The sequence below is a fragment of the Eschrichtius robustus genome, chromosome 2 (genome assembly GCF_028021215.1).
Source record: "Eschrichtius robustus isolate mEscRob2 chromosome 2, mEscRob2.pri, whole genome shotgun sequence".
Lineage (NCBI taxonomy): Eukaryota > Metazoa > Chordata > Mammalia > Artiodactyla > Eschrichtiidae > Eschrichtius > Eschrichtius robustus.
Genome location: NC_090825.1, coordinates 148,804,694 through 148,823,388, shown reverse-complemented (window position 1 = coordinate 148,823,388; position 18,695 = coordinate 148,804,694). Strand labels below are relative to the sequence as shown.

The window sequence follows — 18,695 nt, the reverse complement described above, 5'->3', positions numbered from 1 at the left end:
GCAGGAGGACAGGTGGCCAGAATGAGAATTTCTAAGGTTAGTGTTCACAAAAAGGAAGAACTCTTCTGTTTTTATCCTTCCTCATCTCAAGCCCTGAATTAAATCAAAACTTTATTGCACATTCTTTCGGAAGCCACATGGATTTGAGGCATAACCGGAGAAACAAGTTAAGACAAAATTCCGCTATCTCATTCTGCAGGAGCTGGATTTGTCCTCCCTCCAACAATCTATGCACCACACTCAAAATCAGGCCAGCCACTATCTCTTCTCCACAACAAAACCAGTCTTGGAGACACTAATGCTCAGTGTCTGTTCCCTTGCCTATGTTCTCTGTCAGTTTCCCAAGGGTAGGAAGTATGTCTTACATCAAAAGTTCCCAATGTTTATAACTCCCAAAGGGTGATGGTGTGCCAAGATATCATCTCCTCAACCCACAGGACTGCCCAGAGGGCCTGATGTGGCAGGAACTCCCTGGCAGATGATTTCTATTTCTATATTATCATTTTCTATGCGTGCCATGATGTGAAACAGGTTGAGAAGCCTTGTTCCACATTATCTGTTATCACTGTGCCTCACACAGGGCCTGGCAGCTTAGAAAGCCTGCATGTGTTTCCTCAATCGAGGAATGAATGAATTCCTTCAAGTAATTTATTTTAAATGTTGAAAATATTTCTTTTCTCCTATTTCCTTATCTTGAGGTTTGTTTTTATACATCCCCTTTCCGGCTACAGAGTTGTAGGGGGTTTTTTGGGTCAAAATAACTGTAATGGTGGTGGGGAGAGATGGAAGAGGAGACCTCAGCCTTTTTTTTTTTTTTTTAATGCAACTAAAGTAGTAAGCAACCCGTGAACTTCCAGAACTTGCATTTTGCCAATCACTGAATGACAAGAGCACCCAAGAGAATCAGTCGATAAAGAATATTATACAGTGTTTTTGTTTGTTTTATGACAGCTGTTTCCAGTAAGAAGCCTCCTTTTCACCTATAATTTAGCGAAGCCACTTCATACCGCCCCCCCCAGCCTATTGCCTAGAATATAAAGATTTTTGCTAAAATAACCACTGACTTCTAATCGGTACAGTACATTAAAACTAAAATCCTAAATGAATATTTAAATTTTCAGTAATGCTTTGTGGGATTAAAAAGCAAACAAACAAAAAACCCTCTATCCTTTTTACACTTATACTAGCTTTCCTTTCATTTGTCACGATTTAATACAAGGATGATAAATAAATACCAATATACAAACTCTGATCAACTGGTACTGACTCTCAGATGCAATGTGTTGAGAAGAATTTTCAGGCTCTGAATGGAATTAGAAGAAAACAGTGTCTCAACAGACATTTGTAAGTGCAAGATACAGACCCAGTGGCACAAGCACCACATTTTTGCCAACCCTGGTCTAATATGTACTCCTCCACACGATCCAACCTTATTCGCAATTACAATTATTATAAACTACTTTACATTTGTATAACACTTTGTTTCTTATCGATGCTATGGTAATTCAGAGTTCCAAGCCACATATTTTGTCAAGTAAACATTCTGTTCTCAGAGAGGGTCCAAGTTTATTATTCTTGATTACTCCCTCACTGACTTTTTTCTGTCTATTTTAAGTATCTAATTTTACAAAAAGGACCAAAATGTAAATGTCTGTGTCATTAAGAAGTAGGTGGAGGGGTACAGACACAAATAAACCCAAGGAATAAGAACAGCACAAACAATGTTGGTTTTCCTGCCCAAGAACCAAAGTGTCAAGTCAAGAGTGCTTTGATTTCTATATTTCATTCTTTGATTTTTCCTTTTTGGCTTGCTAATTGGGCCAAATATCATAACCACTTACCTATTTTCTAGAATCCATTTCCCAGAAAGTAAACTAACTATAAAATAGAAACCTTGTTAAGTGACAGCTCTTCTTGATTGAACTTGAGCTGATGATCAAAATATGAACATCAGCCTAAATCAGTGGAACCGAGCATTAGGCACTAGAAGCCTGGAGTGTCATGTGAGCTTGACATTTTCATCCTCTAGACCCTTTTCCTGATCCGAAAAAGGAAAGAGTTTGATTAGATCTCTAATATTCCTTTCCCAGAAACAAAATACACTTGTATTCTAGCTTTCCGATATCCTAAGATAGTCTGTGCTCTTTCAAGATTTGCAGTTTAAATTATGATGAGTATGGAAGGAATCAAAGATGTGAACAAGAATGACTGATCAAAGTTTATGACTTCTTGCCCACAAAAAGGTGGGGGGGTCAATGACTGATTAATAAGAAAATGAACTCTTATAGAGTCTTAAAAGGACAGTCACTGCGTTTTCATTATGCTAAACATAATGCAAAATAACAAGCATTTTCCAAAAAACTTACTTAAAACAATTTGTTGAAGGGGGATGTCCTGATTTCCAATAAAAGTTCAAAGACTCTATTATAAAACAAAAAAACACTCCATCTGCTTCAACCCACTGCTGCCAGTTTCTCTTGGAAGACTACAGAGATAAAAAGCAGAAAAGCAGAGCTACCCTTTATTGAGCATCTACTGAGTACCTGACATTATTCTAGGTACTGTTTAAATACTGTCTTAATTAATGTTCAAACCTCCTTTTAAGTTAGATTGTATTATTCTCATTTTAATGACAAAAACTAAGACTAGAGAAAATCCACAGTTTACTGCACAGACAGGTTACTGCCTAGTTCAGCAGCTTAGTCAGGATGCAAGCCCAAGTTTCACTCCAAAGCAAATGGGCTGCCTTGGGTAAAGTAATGGTCATGGCAGTCAAAAGACCACACTAATTAAGATATATATTAGAATAAATGAGATACTCTGCCATAAGGGTCCTAGGGGCAGGAATGTGCTGGCTAGTACCTGGCAAACAGTAGGCACTCAAATATAACTCAATAAATGAAAGAAAGAACAAAATGTATGTATAAGAGTAATATAGGATAATATTGGAGATACTAAAAACCTAAGAAGAGATAAAGAAGCCTTATCTTCCTTCTTCCTGTTGAGATGACAGATAGATGTGGTCCACAAATTAAAGACCTAACACAAATGCATCTCTAGGTTAACTACGGCCAACCACAGGAGCAGAAGTGGTAGTAATAGCAATAATAATAGTACCAGCAGCCAACGTTTAACAAGCTCTAATGCTTTACATGCATAATCTCATTTATTCCTGACAAAAATCCTATACAATTAAGTGTTAAGTTATTATTCCATTTCACAGATGAAAAAAGTGAACCTTAGCATGATTAAGTAACTTTACCAACGTCAGGTAATGGAGAAGGCAGAATTTGAACCCAGGCCTTCTGACTCTAGAACATGTGAGCTTAATAATCATGAATGAAAATAAAAGACCACCAATTATTTTCAAGGCTCAGCAAAGCAAACTTGATTACAATGTGCAGACCTCTTTTTATTTTGTAAAAATTAATTGTATTTAATATATTGAGTTGTAACTTGTTGGTTTCAGTTTCTATCATCTCTACTTCACAGGACAATTTCTAAAGGAAAAACCACACAAGCCGCTATGAAAATCAAAGTTGATAAAAATAACCTTCTGACAAAACAAATTAGTATTTCAAAGAGCAGGACCTGTCCTTTTAATATACACCTGAATAATCCTGACTGCCACAGCAAAATAGGAAGACCTACATCAGCAAAGAACTGATGACACGTCTTTTTATAACATCCCAGAGTAGCCACAAGAAGCACGTGAACCTGTTGGTCTATTACAATCAGGATGAACAACCAGATTGCAATTATGCCACAAACCAAAATTATCATTTTGTAGCTTTTTAAAAAAAATCCAGATGGATAATGTAAGCCAGTGTTTCTCATACTTAAGAGTATATCAGAATCATCTGGAGGTCCTGGCAAAACACAGACTACTGGGTCAACCCGCCAAGTTTCTCATTCAGTAGGTTTGGGTAGGGTCCAAGAATTCACATTTCTAACAAGTTTCCAAGTGAAGACAGGGACCACACTTTGAGAACCACTGAGTTAAGCAATTCCATTCCACAGGTTAACTTCATTAGATACTTGGGGGTGTGAGTTGTAGCGTACATCCTGTTGACAGCTGTGATGCAGTCCAGCTTAAACATTCTACATCAACCATTTTAAGGTTTCCTTATGAAGAGAAGGGCTTTGCTCTCAAAACCCAAATCAAAGCCCTCTCTTCCAAGCTCTAAGATGCATAAATTGGAAAAAAGATTACAGTTCAGTTCAATTTCAACAGAACCACCACCTTGACCACTCCATTAATTGTTCCTGTCTTCTTATACTTGAGTTAGTATGTTTTAGCATTACTAGACCCGGTCTAAAACACAAAATGTACTAAATTGAACATGCCCACATTATTAAGAACCAAAGCCAAAATTCAGCTACTCCCTTTACTCATTGTCTTCCTATAAAGACATACATTACTGTGAGCATCACTTCTCAGACTGCTAGGTATCTGTATCAGCTTATGGAAGTTTCTCTTTCCGGCATAAACTTTCCCTGGTGAAGAAGGGAAAGGAAAATATTTTGGTTTGAAAGGCAAAGTCTATGCCAGTGTATCAGCTGCCAAAATAAACAGGAAGTTGGAGATGCCAGCAGAGCCCGTAATTAATCAAAGGTAACTCTGGGAGTTTTAATCCAAAATTTGCCAAAATGTAAATATTTTTCTTGGATTAAGTATTTAAGGCCACAGGTATCAAAAGCTGGCAATATAGTCAGCTTTCAAGATTCCACTACCAGATGACCCTTCCATCCCTGTGCAGGCGCAAGTCCCTTTTTCCCCATATCCCCCTAGCACGCTGACAGCCCATATGATACTGACAAGTTCTGTTACAGCTACCCACCCCCTCCGCCACTGGACTGCGAGCTCCACTCATCTCCACAGCCACAGACTGTAGCAACTGTGCAGCGTACACTAAGTCCCTCATCATCGTTACCATCATCATTAAAGTGGCTAACATGTCCCTCCTGGCTCTGTGTTGTGTCTCAGATGAATGATGTATGATTTATGTACATTAGTTCCTCACAACCATCGTGTAAAGTGGATACAATTATCACCCCCATTTTAGGCAAATGAGTTCTGAGAAGTTAACTACTTGCCCTCAAAGTCACCAAGTAAGTGGTGGAGTCTGACTTCAGAGCAGAAGCTCAGAAAAGTGGTCCATTTAAATGAGCTTTGTCATGACCTAGAAATTCCAATCTATCAACACTTGCAAGGTATGAAATCCTTCACTGTATACAGGGTCTGAATGCAGAGAACAAGTGTCAGAGGTTAAAGTGAAAGAGGTAATTACCTGAAGTGGGAGAAACCACATTTAATAGCATCTCATATTTCTTAGCAGGATCCCTCTTCAGTCAGTGCTTTCTCATTATGACTGCTTTATAATGAGGCAAAGAGTCTTCCAGATCTTGGGCTACCAAGTGCTTCCTAATAGAATAATAAACTATAACAAAATGAATCAATGTCTTTGGGGTATTACCCTGACTAGATCAATAGCCCCATTTTCTTCCACATGAACTGATGAATCTGATCTCTCCAGAAAGCCTTTGAGAAAATTTTCTTTTATCCCACCTTCACTACATAAACCACATTCATGTTCACCATTAGCAATCCTTAAAGTGGTAAATATTTTTTGTCACCACTTGACTGTATTAAAAACACAACTTGGCATTCTAGACTTGATTAGTCAGTTCCTAAATCAATAGACCCCTTCCTCTTGTTAACTATGTGTTCATTTTCACCTTGCCTGGCAGAGGGAAATAATTAAAATCTAGTCCAAGACCTGCATTTAAATCACCACTTAGGAGACAACTGATCTTGACACTGCATTGTCTCTGAACCTTGACTTCATCATGGAAATAAGGATCGCACCTCCCTTATAAAACTGGGGTGAGGAGAAATGAGACAAGGTACGCACCACGCCCGCCAGTTAGGAGATCCTCTCAATAAACATTCCCTCTGCCCTTTCTCTCTCTGGTGAAATGGCAAAAGAGCCCAAAACTAACATATTAAATTAGGTATTGTTTGTATCTGAATAATTCAGCTGTTCTGTGCTATTTCCTGTAGCTCATTTTCATAGAGAAACAAAAAAGGGGAAAAAAAAGATATTTCCTACCTAATAAGCTATTCGGGGCAAGAGGTCATTAGTTCAGGAAAGTGGGAAGAGCTACTAAAACTAGGCCCTAAGGAATGAAGTCATTTAGAACCTCTGGCCATTCCTCTATCTTTGGCTGCTTACTGGCAGTCAGCAGTCCTCTGCTATACGTCTGCTGGGCCTGATCAGGGTCCGGAGTCAGCACAGAGAACGGTCACCCAAATACACAATCTTTATTCTTAAACTGAGGCTTGTATCTTGTAACCCATAACATCCATAATGTCTCTTCACTTTCATGAGCCTTGACAGCAACATCAAAAGGCAGCCTGTGCCCAGTGTCAGCCTCTGGGCCCTCACAGCTCCCCCCGCCACATCCTTAGCTCTCCAGAGTCTCCAGTGCAGAAGGCACTTCTCAACACGCAGGTGCAGAGCAAGAGGTCACCGGACTGTACAGTTCACGAGGAGCAGCATGTCTGCCTTGGTCATGTACTCCTAGCACACGGTCCATTGAAAGCATCAAACATTTGTGGGTTGAAAAAGAGCAAGAGGTGAAAAAAAGTGTGATGCAGCCCAAAGGCCTGCAAAAGACCCCAAACCTTTAAATTCCCCTTCGGAAAAACAAAAACACATTAACAAACAAAAATACAACCAAAACGCTCTCAGTCCTGTCCTGTTCTCTCTCCTTTTGGGGATCCTTCCCCCAAGTCCACAGAAGCCTGAACCCAGGAGAAGGCTGAAATGAAGAGAGGAAAACTGAACAATCTCCTCCCAAATTTGTGGTCATCAGCTGATGTTTTGGTGTCTCATTGGATCTCTTTTTTTTTTTTTTTTTTTTGACGGCCATGTGACCACCAGCACCCTTCTTGACCTAGAAGGGAGATGCAGCCAATAGTGGTTTCTTTAGAGATTAGCACCAGGTTGAGTGGTGAAACAGGCTGAGCAGGTACAACAGAAATGTGGGCCTTGCTTCAATTTCTCACTATCTTTCTTTAAAAAACAACTAGAAGATATTTTTGTATGTTTTTAAGGGGGAAAAAAGACTATCTTTTAGAGACACATACTAAACCATTTACAGATGAAATGATACAATACCTGGGAAATGCTGCAAAATAACATGAAAGCAGGAAGAGACAGTTAGGAAGATAGAAGAAAGAGGACTGTCCAGAAGCAGATCATTGTTAGAAGCCAGGTGACGTGTACGTAGATGGGAGTTTGCTATACACTACTCTATTATTGAATATGTTTAAATTTTTCCATAATAAGAAATGAAAAAGACCTGGGGGGAAAAACTTTATCCAAAGAGGAAACAAACAAACAAACAAAAAAACCAGTTGGTCACTAAATTTTCCAGCAATGTTCAAGAAAATGGGAGCGTCATCTAGGCTGATTCCCACTATTAAGTACACTGAGTTTATTAAACAAAATTATAGTTGAGCTTATAAAATTCCTCTTTAGAGTTAAACTCAAATTACCATACACCAGTTACACAATGGTTTGCACCTTTTAAGAATCTGTGCTATTTGCAAAATTTTGAATTAATATTTCTATTTGATGACTTTCTTATACCCAACAGAATCTTTTGGAGGCCAAATATTAGGCATATTTCATTTTACTTCAAAAACACTGGACAAAAGAAATGTGAAAATGAAGGATTAGGAAAGTTGAGGAGCTTGCCTTAGGTCACACAGCTAGTAAGTGGCAGAGCCATCGCTGAAACTCAGATCAACTCAGATCTGACTTCCATATGATAATTAGGAGGTTTTTCTGAGTAGCAACTGTTCTTACATTGTTTGGTTCTTTTTAAGGTTCTTACAGACAGTAAGGCTACAGCAGTTATTTTACTGACTAGCACCAGATACATTCCTCAAAAACACCTGGGAAAACTATTATTAAAAGTATGTTGCATAACATTTAAATATAAATATGGCTTTAAAATGTATAATACTGAGGAATTAACTATAACTTATTTTAGAGCTAAAAGAAAGCAATGACTGGGATATATCTGGTAAATATGCAGCAAATAGAAATTGCCCAATTTAAATACTCTATAATATGAGAAGTACTTCTTTAGCTTAAGGCTTTAAACTTTAAAAATTCAGTTTGCAAACATGAGGGAGGACCTGTAAGTGACTGATGGAGTTTTTTTCCTTGACATGTAATGAGACCTAAATTCTGCGACCCACAGGCTAAAGTTTGCCTTTTGTAGTACCATTTTGTCACAGAACTTAAAAAAGCACATGTTGTGTACAGGTGTATATTTATAAATGTGACCATTAATAAAATATTTGGAACTGTCATTTACACACTGTTTCTGTTATACCTAAAGTTGAACCTGTTAGTTTGCCTTGAAGTTTAAACAGCTCATGGATTAAAATGAAATATAACTATTGGGCTAGTTGCTAATTTGTTTACAATGATAAAAAATGCACGTTCAGTATCATTCAAAGATTAGCACAGGTCAGAAATACATTATGAATCAAATCAAAACAATTTTTATGAGATATCTACCTATGCCTAGTCCATAACATAGCAGGTGCTCAATAAATATATGCTAAATAACTTAATTAAAATATAAAAAACAGAACTTAATTCCAGGATAAAAGGTAAAATATATTCAATTCAAATCTATGGTACCTTTTCCTGTCTTTTAACCAACAAAATCATAAATTCTTCATTAAAGTACAGTCTCCTTCTAAGTGTCCATCGACAGATGAATGGATAAAGAAGATGTGGCACATATATACAATGGAATATTACTCAGCCATAAAAAGAAATGAAATTGAGTTATTTGTAGTGAGGTGGATGGACCTAGAGTCTGTCACACAGAGTGAAGTTAGTCAGAAAGAGAAAAACAAATACCGTATGCTAACACAGATATATGGAATCTAAAAAAAAAAACAAAAAAAAATGGTTCTGAAGAACCTAGGGGCAGGACAGGAATAAAGACGCAGACGTAGAGAATGGACTTGAGGACACAGGGAGGGGGAAGGGGGTAAGCTGGGACGAAGTGAGAGAGTGGCATGGACATATATACACTACCAAATGTAAAACAGGTAACTAGAGGGAAGCAGCCGCATAGCACAGGGAGATCAGCTTGGTGCTCTGTGACCACCTAGAGGGGTGGGATAGGGAGGCTGGGAGGGAGACGCAAGAGAGAGGAGATATGGGGATATATGTATATGTATAGCTGATTCACTTTGTTATAAAGCAGAAACTAACACACCATTGTAAAGCAATTATACTCCAATAAAGATGTTTAAAAAAAAAAGTACAGTCTCCTTTAATGTATACAAAAACAATCAAATGTTCTAAATTTCTTAAAAATAGGCAAAATCTTTCAAACTACTGAAAGATGCAGGCCTGCCGATGCTAATAAAAGTTTAGGTATATAAACAATTATAAAACTTCTCTTCAAGAAAACTGATAATTCTGCTAAATGTTTTATCTGTCCTGGGTTGCATCTAGCTTATTTAAAAGTAGTACTCTGAGAAGTGGAGCATATATGATAAGATAAGCAAAACTAAGGACTGCTCAAAATCTTTCATAGATACCCAAGCTTTTTGTAGTTATTTTAATTTCCTGATGTTACTCAATATTAGAGATTTTAATTTTATTTTAAATTAAACAAAAAAATGTAAGCTACCTAATACGGCCACATACTTAAAGTACCTTACAATAACCCTTCACTGCTAGGTCTGTGTTCTCAAATTTAAGTGACTTGCTCAAGGTCACACAGCTAACTAGAGTTCAGATCAAACTTAAGTCTGTTTGGATCCAGGGCCTGTGCTTCAGTCTACTATATTTTTGGCCTCACACAATAATAGCCTTTCTCAGTAACTATCCAAGTGTCAGCTTCAGAAACTGATTAAAAACAGGATCTATAGATCCTTTATCTTTCTATTGAGAATTTTCTGAAAACCTGAAAGTGTAACTCCTTCTGTTTCATATTATACAATATGATGAGAATCTACGCTAACTTTGAAGTCAAAAATTCTATACTGCTATAAATTTATCATGGTAAAAATATACTTTAATTTCCGCAAGAACAATTTTCTTCGAACAATTAAGTACAAAATGACTTTTGTCAGGAAAAATTAAAATGAATGCTCATGTTACAAGCTCCCTGCCTTAAAGAGAAATGCATTATATACATTATCTCATCTGTGATGGGACCAAAAACTGAGGTAAACTATGGTGCTGAAAAAATGTGATAATGGAACCTCAAGCTTATTTTCCTTACTAGAAAGAGCAAGAAAGTCGTAAGGAAAATAGATTTAGACTGTAAAGTTCAAAATAGGCATATGTTAACTTTAAGACTACTTTTCCATTTCTTTCTCATGAACACCAACAAAAATTATTCTCAAAAGCATAAACTCATGAACTAAACAGCATCTTTCTAGTTGCAACTAGCAACAAGCGCATTCACTAGGCTTGCAATAACCAGGTTTCTCCTGAAAGATGCTGGAACAGTGTGTTGATCATATTCCATGGCTTCCCTGAAGACACATCAAAAAATAATCAAAAAACTACCCTGCCCAAGTTTCAATTCCATCAGAAAAGCAATTAAACCTAGTTAAAAGGCTTTCTACAAAAAGGTGTAAAATGGTATCTGGTAGCCTTTTCCCAAACTTTTCCAATATTTCAATTCTGCTGGAGCCAGAACCATCCAACCCATACTTTACAGTTAAAAAAAATTAGCTTCCCGTCTTCTAACATAGATTAATACAAAGTCAAAGAAAATGTTTCCTATATCCCTCTTGGGACTATATGAAAAAAACAAAAAATGTAATAACGTTGCACTTTAGATAATTTTAATATTGATAATTCACCATTACTTTCAGACCTGAAGCCATGCAGTAACTTTCTGTTTTCAGATATAAGATGCCATATATAATTTTGAGGATCAATAAACTGAAAACACAAGGAGAGTTATTAAAGTAACAAATTATTTGCCTGGTTAAGACAACTTAGCAAACCCATGGTGACCAAGTAAGAGCAAATGGGCTCCAAATCCTAAAATGTCTCCCTATCAATCAAGTTTTAGGATCATCTTTGTAACAGATTTTGTCTCCCCCCTTTCCTTTTTCTTTTCTTTTTTTTTTTTTTTTTCTTTTTGGTCTACTTCTTGGTTCTTAGCTAATGGAGATGGGGGCGTAACTGAGCTGAATATAAGAGAGTACTAGGATATATAGCATACAATTCTCCTTTGCATTCCTGTAAGGACAGAAGATCTAGGCACCCCTCCAAAGAAATGCTATATTCAAATTAATTATTGGCAGGTGCCCCAATATATTATTTGGTTTGGACATCAGGATTCCAGGATGTGTTTGGCAGGATGGGTAGGATTTTTCTCCCCTTAATGTAAGGGTCAAATCATGCCTTTAGTCACATAAACGTGGCCCTTGTTTCTTCATTTTGAAATTAAGACAATAAAACTAAGCCTCATAGGGTTGAGAAATCCTATACACGAAGTGAGATAACATATGTGAAAGCACCTAGCTCACTACCTAGTATATAGTACGTACCAAAATAAAGCAAAAAAATATTGATTTGAATATTATTTGTTTAATATTTTAAAGTTGATAAATATACTCTATCAGGTTCCACTTTTAAAACTTTATAGTCAGCTTTTGATCATCAGGTATCAATGATTCACTGTAAAAATTTTTCTCTCATCTTACATGCTTCCAGAAGGCATTTACCACCCCCCATCTGTAACATGTCTACGTGAAAAGACACTGTAGTATAATGGGTAAAAGCCAAATCTCATGTGTGAATAGTAATAATAACAATAATAATAATAATTTCTACTTCATAGGATTGTTGAATGAATTAAATGAGTTAATACATGTAAAACACTTACACTATCATAGGCATGTTAGCTATTATTAAATACATATTAGTTTAGTTGTATCTGAAAACTGGATTTCAGGCACGTTATCTGCATTCACATAAGGAAAACTTCAAGCTAAGCAAAAATAACTTAAAAACAAATTTTAATACAAAGAAAATCCCCAAGTATAATGCCTGTCATGTCAGTTATTTAGAGGATTATTCACATATTTGGAATCTTTGCTCCTGCTCCACAAACGTGGATAAAAGAGAAGGTTAAGATTGGCCCCCAAAATTAATTTAAAATGTCATCATGAACTTTAATTCACTGCATGTACCCAAACCTGTATTAAACAAATGTAAAAACCATTCTGATTCATTTCAAATTAAAATAAACACTGCCCAGTATTAGTTACATTTCAGGTAAATTATTTCCTTTTAATATAATAATTCCATGCTAGCCTTTGATTTAGTACCAATATTATAATGTAGCCATGTAAATTCTATCCGGTAATTTCTGTGGCAAATTTTAACATCCCTCTATAACAGCTAAGGAATTCTTTCTAAAAGCAAGGGAAGTTGAATTACTAATCTATAAAATGTCTTTCCTAAAATTAATCGTGCTTAAGGTAATAAATTTAAATAAGATAGCAGTGTTTAGAAAAAAGTATGGACTGTGATTGCAGCAGTTTAAATTTCACAGTAGCTTGCTTTAGAATCATAAGGAATTTAGGAATCACCTAGGTCACCACCACCCCCAATTTTATGAAGAAACTGAGGTCCCCAAATGCTATGACACTGATAGAGCCAAGCCCACAACCTAGGTGTCTGGGCTCCCAGTCAAATAAATGCTTCTTCAAATCTTTTCATATCAGATTTAATCAAGTAATTCATATCAACTCAAAACGGTATTTTTGCCAAAAAATTATTCAAAAGAATAAGTCTCTAAAACACACACACACACACACACACACACACACACACACAGAGAACTGCATTCATTTAAGTAAGCACCACGGTACTCAGTTTACTAACTTCTTATATTTTCAAAACCCTATTAGGAATTTCTTGTCATAAAGATTATTTTCAAATCACTTATTTTTATTGTGACTTTCAACTCAACACAATGCTTGCTCTCAGCTCCCTACCTCCCAACCTCTCTTTTTCTCTCTCTTCACTCTCTCACACACAGAAATATACACACTCTCCTAAAAATGGTGGGGATGGTGAACAGAAATCAACAACTTAGTTTCTAATCCTACCAAATTTGAGCCAGGTATATTGACTCATCCATTTTCCATCCTCAGTGTAACAGACAACAATTCTAAGGGAAGAGTTAGTTTCTAACAGTATCTTTTAGTATCAACCGTAGTCTACTATTATTTCATACACCAGCTTATTCTCTAAGAAACCATCTGGTTAAAAAAATTTCACATGTTAAACACATCCCATTAGCTCCATAAAAATATTAATAATGTGCATATACATATAGTTTATTCATTTTCTGAAATTTTTATTTTTCCCAAAGCAAACCTATATCAAAAGTCAGTAAACTGAGAATGGAAAACAAACTATGAGGTCACATAAATTCATTCTGTCACTTTATAAGTAGCAAAATAAAAAGGAAAAGTATTTTTAATTCTGAGCCAATCTTAACCCAGTTAAAATGTTGAGAATGCCGTCTTAGATTTTTTCAATTAGGAATAGATAAATAATTCATAAAAGTTAACTTTGCATTAAATTTCCCTTAAATTTATGTTCAAAGGAATATCAAAACCAACTTTTTAAAAATAGACTTCATGGGATTGCCCATGTCTTCAACAGCCTTTCACCTGACCACTAAAGCATGATAACTGCTCTCTTCAGTTTGAGTAAAAACCCTTTCTAAAAACAAAAGCCAACAGCTTTTTTTATACCTGGGCAAAAAAGTTATTTAAAAAAATTTTTTTGAACTAGATTTCACCAAATATTTTAAGATACATCCTAATCATTATACCTGAATCCTTAGAGAAGGGATATTTAATTCCTTGGAATGACACAGGGTTCTCTTAGCAAACTTCCCCTCCCTCTGAGCAAATTATTAATTAAAACAGATAATTCTACTTGTGTTGACATCATACATGGAGACATTGCAATTATTTTGAAATCTGTTTGAGCCTTTGCCGAAAGATCTCTAAAATAACCCTCTAGATATAGCACATGTGTATGTGTACACATGTATGTAGCATTTTTTAATCCTTGCTTTTTAACCTAGAGTTTGTACTCTTACCAGCTGTGTGCTCTTGGGCAACTTATTGTATCTTGCTGATACTCAATTTTCTCATCTCTAAAATGGGGATAATAATAGAACTTATCTTGTGGGGTTTGTTCTGAGGACTGATTCAATGTTAGCTTATAACCCATATAAATTTCCTAAACACATATAAATGATCATACCCCCAAAGTATACAAATTTAGTGGGGCATCTGATGTTCAATTAACTATGAAATTCCCTTTATCCTACGTCTATCAACGAGACTGGCTGCTCATTAATTAAAAAACATGAAACAATGTGACTCTTGCAGAATAAGGATACACTGGTGGCAAGAAAGACAAGTGATCTTTGCCTGGATCTATTTTTAGGAATGGTTTAATTATCTACACCCCCAGTGTTAACACTGGAAAATAAACAAATGGGTGAAAGGCATCATAAAAGAGTCACTCTGAGATCAACAGTTTCATAGTATTCAAAAATAATTGGGGATGAAGAAAATATTTAGATCATTTCTCTAGCAGTCCTTACTGACACACGGCAGGCCAGAATTTGCAAAAAGGTTTAACAGGAATTGCCGAATTGATGAATTCAAACTGTTCAGGCCGCAGGGTTCAGAGAGGTTTCAGGTTTAAAACATAACCAGTGAGAAAACTATAATTCAATAGCTGGTTTTCAGTGAATCACTACCTTACAGTGGAGAAAAATTAATTTGCGAGGTTATATAGTTATGCAAATGGGTAGAAAATGCTCATCAGTTTCCACAGTGAAATATATTTATATCTACATTATTTATTCTCACTTAAATAAGTAGGGAAAAACCAACCACGATTCTCTTGGCAGGCTGGAAAGGTATTATGGTTAATAATCATGACATCACTAGCTACCTGGTATTCATAATTATGCTAATTTATACGATTATCTAAGGGAAGATAACAATTAGAAATTTACCAAAAAAAAAAAAAGCTGAACATTTTGTTCCAAATTATACTCCTCTCCTGCCAAAATAATGTCTGGTAATTTTCTAAGAAGAGCTCTGATATGAATACAGACAATTCAAACTCTCTTCGTTACATAGATATTACACCCTGCTGTTTCCTTATTTCATCTTAATCTATTAATGGAACATAATCTTACCGGAAAAGGAAAAATGTTGTCAGCCCTGTTCAAGCTATCTTCCATCCAGGATTTAGGAGCAAAGGCAGAGCTGGGGCGAGCGTACTTCTGGAGCTGAATATGATTGCTTGCAAAATTTTTCTTCAAAGGTGAGATGGAGTTCAGGGGCGTTATTCCTCCATTCAGCCCTCTGCGGTGATCTCGGCCTTGGGAACCTCCCCAGCCACCATATCCACCACCTCCTGGGCTCCAGGAAGAAGACGGTGTAGGAGAGGGACTCTGGTAGCTGCTCCATGGAGAGGGGGGCTTGTTAAGATTATTCGCCAAATGAGGCAGCTGGTTAAAAGCAGCATTTCTATGTGTGAAAGGTGGGGGATGGGGACTGGCAGGAGACCTCCTTTGCTGCTGATGCTGGCTGTGATGATGCTGGAAATGAGGGTGATGAGGGTGGTGCTGTGAGAGAGGCCCGATCTGAGGAGAGAAACTGCCTCCAAAGCCAGGGCTGACATGATGGGGAAAATTTTGAAACAACAGAGCACCGTTATTAGCCGAAGCAGCCGGGACCCCTCCCTGGTGAAAGAAACTTGCATCTTCATTGATGATTGTAGAGGAAGAAGGCGCTATCGCTGCTGACCAGTTACTGAAACCAGTAAGAGACGATGCGCTAGATGTCAAGGGTTGGGTTGAAGTACCTAGCCCCGTGGCTTCTTGATAATCAAACCCTGTCAACACTGGTGATTCGATTCTTATTTTCTCCTTCCCGTTGCCATTTTCTGAAGAATTGTCCCCTTGATTTTCTTCAGATTTTGCCTTCTCAGTTTCAGGCAGTATTCCAGCTTCCTGACCTGGACTGGGGGAGAGCTGCTGCTTTTCTAAAGGGTCTTGCTGTTCCTGTTGCTGACTTTTTGCCTTTTCTGATCCCAAGATCTCATCCTGAATGTTATGGGTAGCCGGAGCAGGAAAGAGCCAAGCTGACCCGGCACTGCTGCCATTGGCAGCTGTGTTATTATTTATAAAAGCAGCGGGGCTGGGGGTGGCATTTTGGTGATGGTGTGGAGGCTGCAGATGTGGATGGAATCGGACTGGAAAAGCAGATTTATTCCCAGTATTGCTTTGCACTAGCACTCCAAACCCGTAATCCCCCATTTATTATTTTTAGGCCCAGAATCTTATGATTAAAAAAAACAACAACAACCTGATGTCTCACGCCTTTGTATCCTCTACCCCAAATTTAAGTTGTTTGTTTGAAATGTCTTATTTTTAGCTAGCTCAAAGATCGCAGCTTATCACCCTAAATAGTTCAGATTTGGAATTCTGGTCTCTGAAAGAAAAAAGAAAAAAACTAAAAAAAAAAAAAAAATGTCTTAAAACATTGACATGAATCCAACTTATTCTAGGAGGGAATAAAAACAAAGAGGGTAAAAATCAAGTCTTTGGTTAGTAAAATAGGCGCTTTCTTTTTCCAAAGGAAAACGTACATGAATGACAAAAACACAGCTTCTCAAGCATCTATGGATGTAGAAGAATAAGCATTGCGCGGAGTAAAAATATATATATATATATAATTTAACAATCACATATGGTCTTCTTCAGCAGTTTAGATTCACTCACATAAAAATTAGAATAGGGCTAAGGGGAGAATACGTTCTTTTCTTGGCAGCTTGGTTAAAAAAAAATCAGGAATAATTTAAGAACATTATATATTATATATTTATATATATAGATTATATTAGGTTATTTGGGGTGGGAGGCGAATTCCTGGTTGCGGGAGAGGAAATCAGCATTGACTAATGGAAAGATGATTGCAGGGAAGTTTCTGCTGTTCCTGGTCCTGTTTCTGATCTTTCACGGGGTGCAGTTTTGGCCTCTGGGGCTGTTCCTGAAGCTCTGGGTGCAGATCTTGCTGCGGTCGCTGTTCCTGGGGCTCCCCCCGGCCTCCTCTCCCCCATGAAATGGGTTGGAAACACCCGTTTCTCCCTCTTGGGGGTGTCGCGATCAGGACGGATTAGCGAGACTCGACGAGGACAAGCTGGCGGCCCCGGGGTGCGGGGACCAAGGGGGCGACCTGGAAGGTCCTGCGGTTTCGGCCTCTACCCCTCTCTGCGGCTCCGGGGTTTTTTTCCCTCATGGGACCCAGGGGCGGTTTGTTCAGTTCTCTCGGTTCGATTCTCCGCAGGGGGGAAAAAAGAGGAAAAATAGGAAAACCCCACCAGCGTAGTTACTCTAAAAGAGAAGGGCCTTCCCCCCTTTGCTCGCTCTCTCTTTTTTCCCCAGATTTTTTTAAAAACTGTAATTTAGAAGGCTTTTGTTTCTCCTCACGGTTGCTGGGCCGTCGTCGCCGCCGCCGCCGTCGCTTTACCCCGGTCCCGCAGTCCCCGCTGTCGTAGTTGCGGACTCCGCCTGGCTCTTCTTCTCTCCTCCTTCCTCCTCTGCTGTCGCCGCTGCCGCCGCCGCCGCCGCTGCCACCGCCTCCCGGTGCCCGGGTTCAGCAGCCGCGGCTGAGTCCTTCTCCTCAGGACCGAGCCGAGTGAAATGACAACCAGCTGGAAAGACCGAGAGACACTTCCGGTTCGAAGAGGGAGGGGTGGGTTAGGGCAGACACCCCGCCCACCTGCCGAAAGGCCAATCAGATGCTAGAATTCAGATGAGGCCACGCCCCTCGGCTCAGGCGCCCTCCCAGGAAGGTCGAAAAGTTATCTCGAGAGACGCCCCTTCCGTCTGCGCCTCGCCCAGTGAGGCCTGGCGCCTGGAATCCGCTCCCCCGACCCAGAGTGAGCGCAACTGGTCGCCATCTTTAGTGTGGGCAAAGGACTCCTGCGCTGTTTATCTCAGCTAACCACGCTCTGCAGGAGGAGTATAGCGGGACGCGTGGAAGAGAACGGATTCCTCTAGCACTGCGGTAAAGAGTCCAGGTGTGGGAGATCGGTGGGGCAACCCCTGAAACCGCTGATGAACGGGAGGACTGCCCATAGTAAACGTGGTTCCCCAGGCATCACGTGCTTTGACCGGAGCTCCTCCCCAGAGGGATCTGTAAGAGGAGGCGGGTTTTCCCGGCAGCTGTGCGGTGCCTGGATTTGCGTATGTCCTTGTCCTGCATGTAGACCTCACGCGGGACTCTGTCTTCACCTTCCACTCCCCCACCCCCACTCCTCCTGCTTGGTTTAGGCTCTCATCTGGTGCAGTCTCAGGCACAAAGATACAGCTGCTGTAAACGTCCGTGGTTGAGCCCTCATCCCCATCCGGCTCTAGTGCACCCTTCCCGCTTACTAGAGGGACATTTCCAAAACGAAAAGCTTGTCAGGGTCCTCACCTGCTCAGATCTCTCTGCGATTGCCCACTACCTCTTTGGAAAAGACCAAACTTTTTAGTCTGGTGTTCTAGGCTTTTCCACTCTGGGGGCAGTA

At 38.7% G+C, this 18,695-nt stretch overlaps 1 protein-coding gene across 1 annotated transcript in view; it reads right to left on the bottom strand.

Moving 5' to 3' along the window:
- Positions 1-17,819, bottom strand: part of CPEB4 (cytoplasmic polyadenylation element binding protein 4) — a 63,773-nt gene extending 45,954 nt beyond the window's left edge. The window contains exon 1 of the mRNA XM_068536378.1: positions 15,313-17,819. Coding sequence (XP_068392479.1) covers positions 15,313-16,437 — 1,125 coding nt within the window. The 5' untranslated portion in view covers positions 16,438-17,819. The remainder of the gene's footprint in view (positions 1-15,312) is intronic.
- Positions 17,820-18,695: the final 876 nt, after the last annotated feature.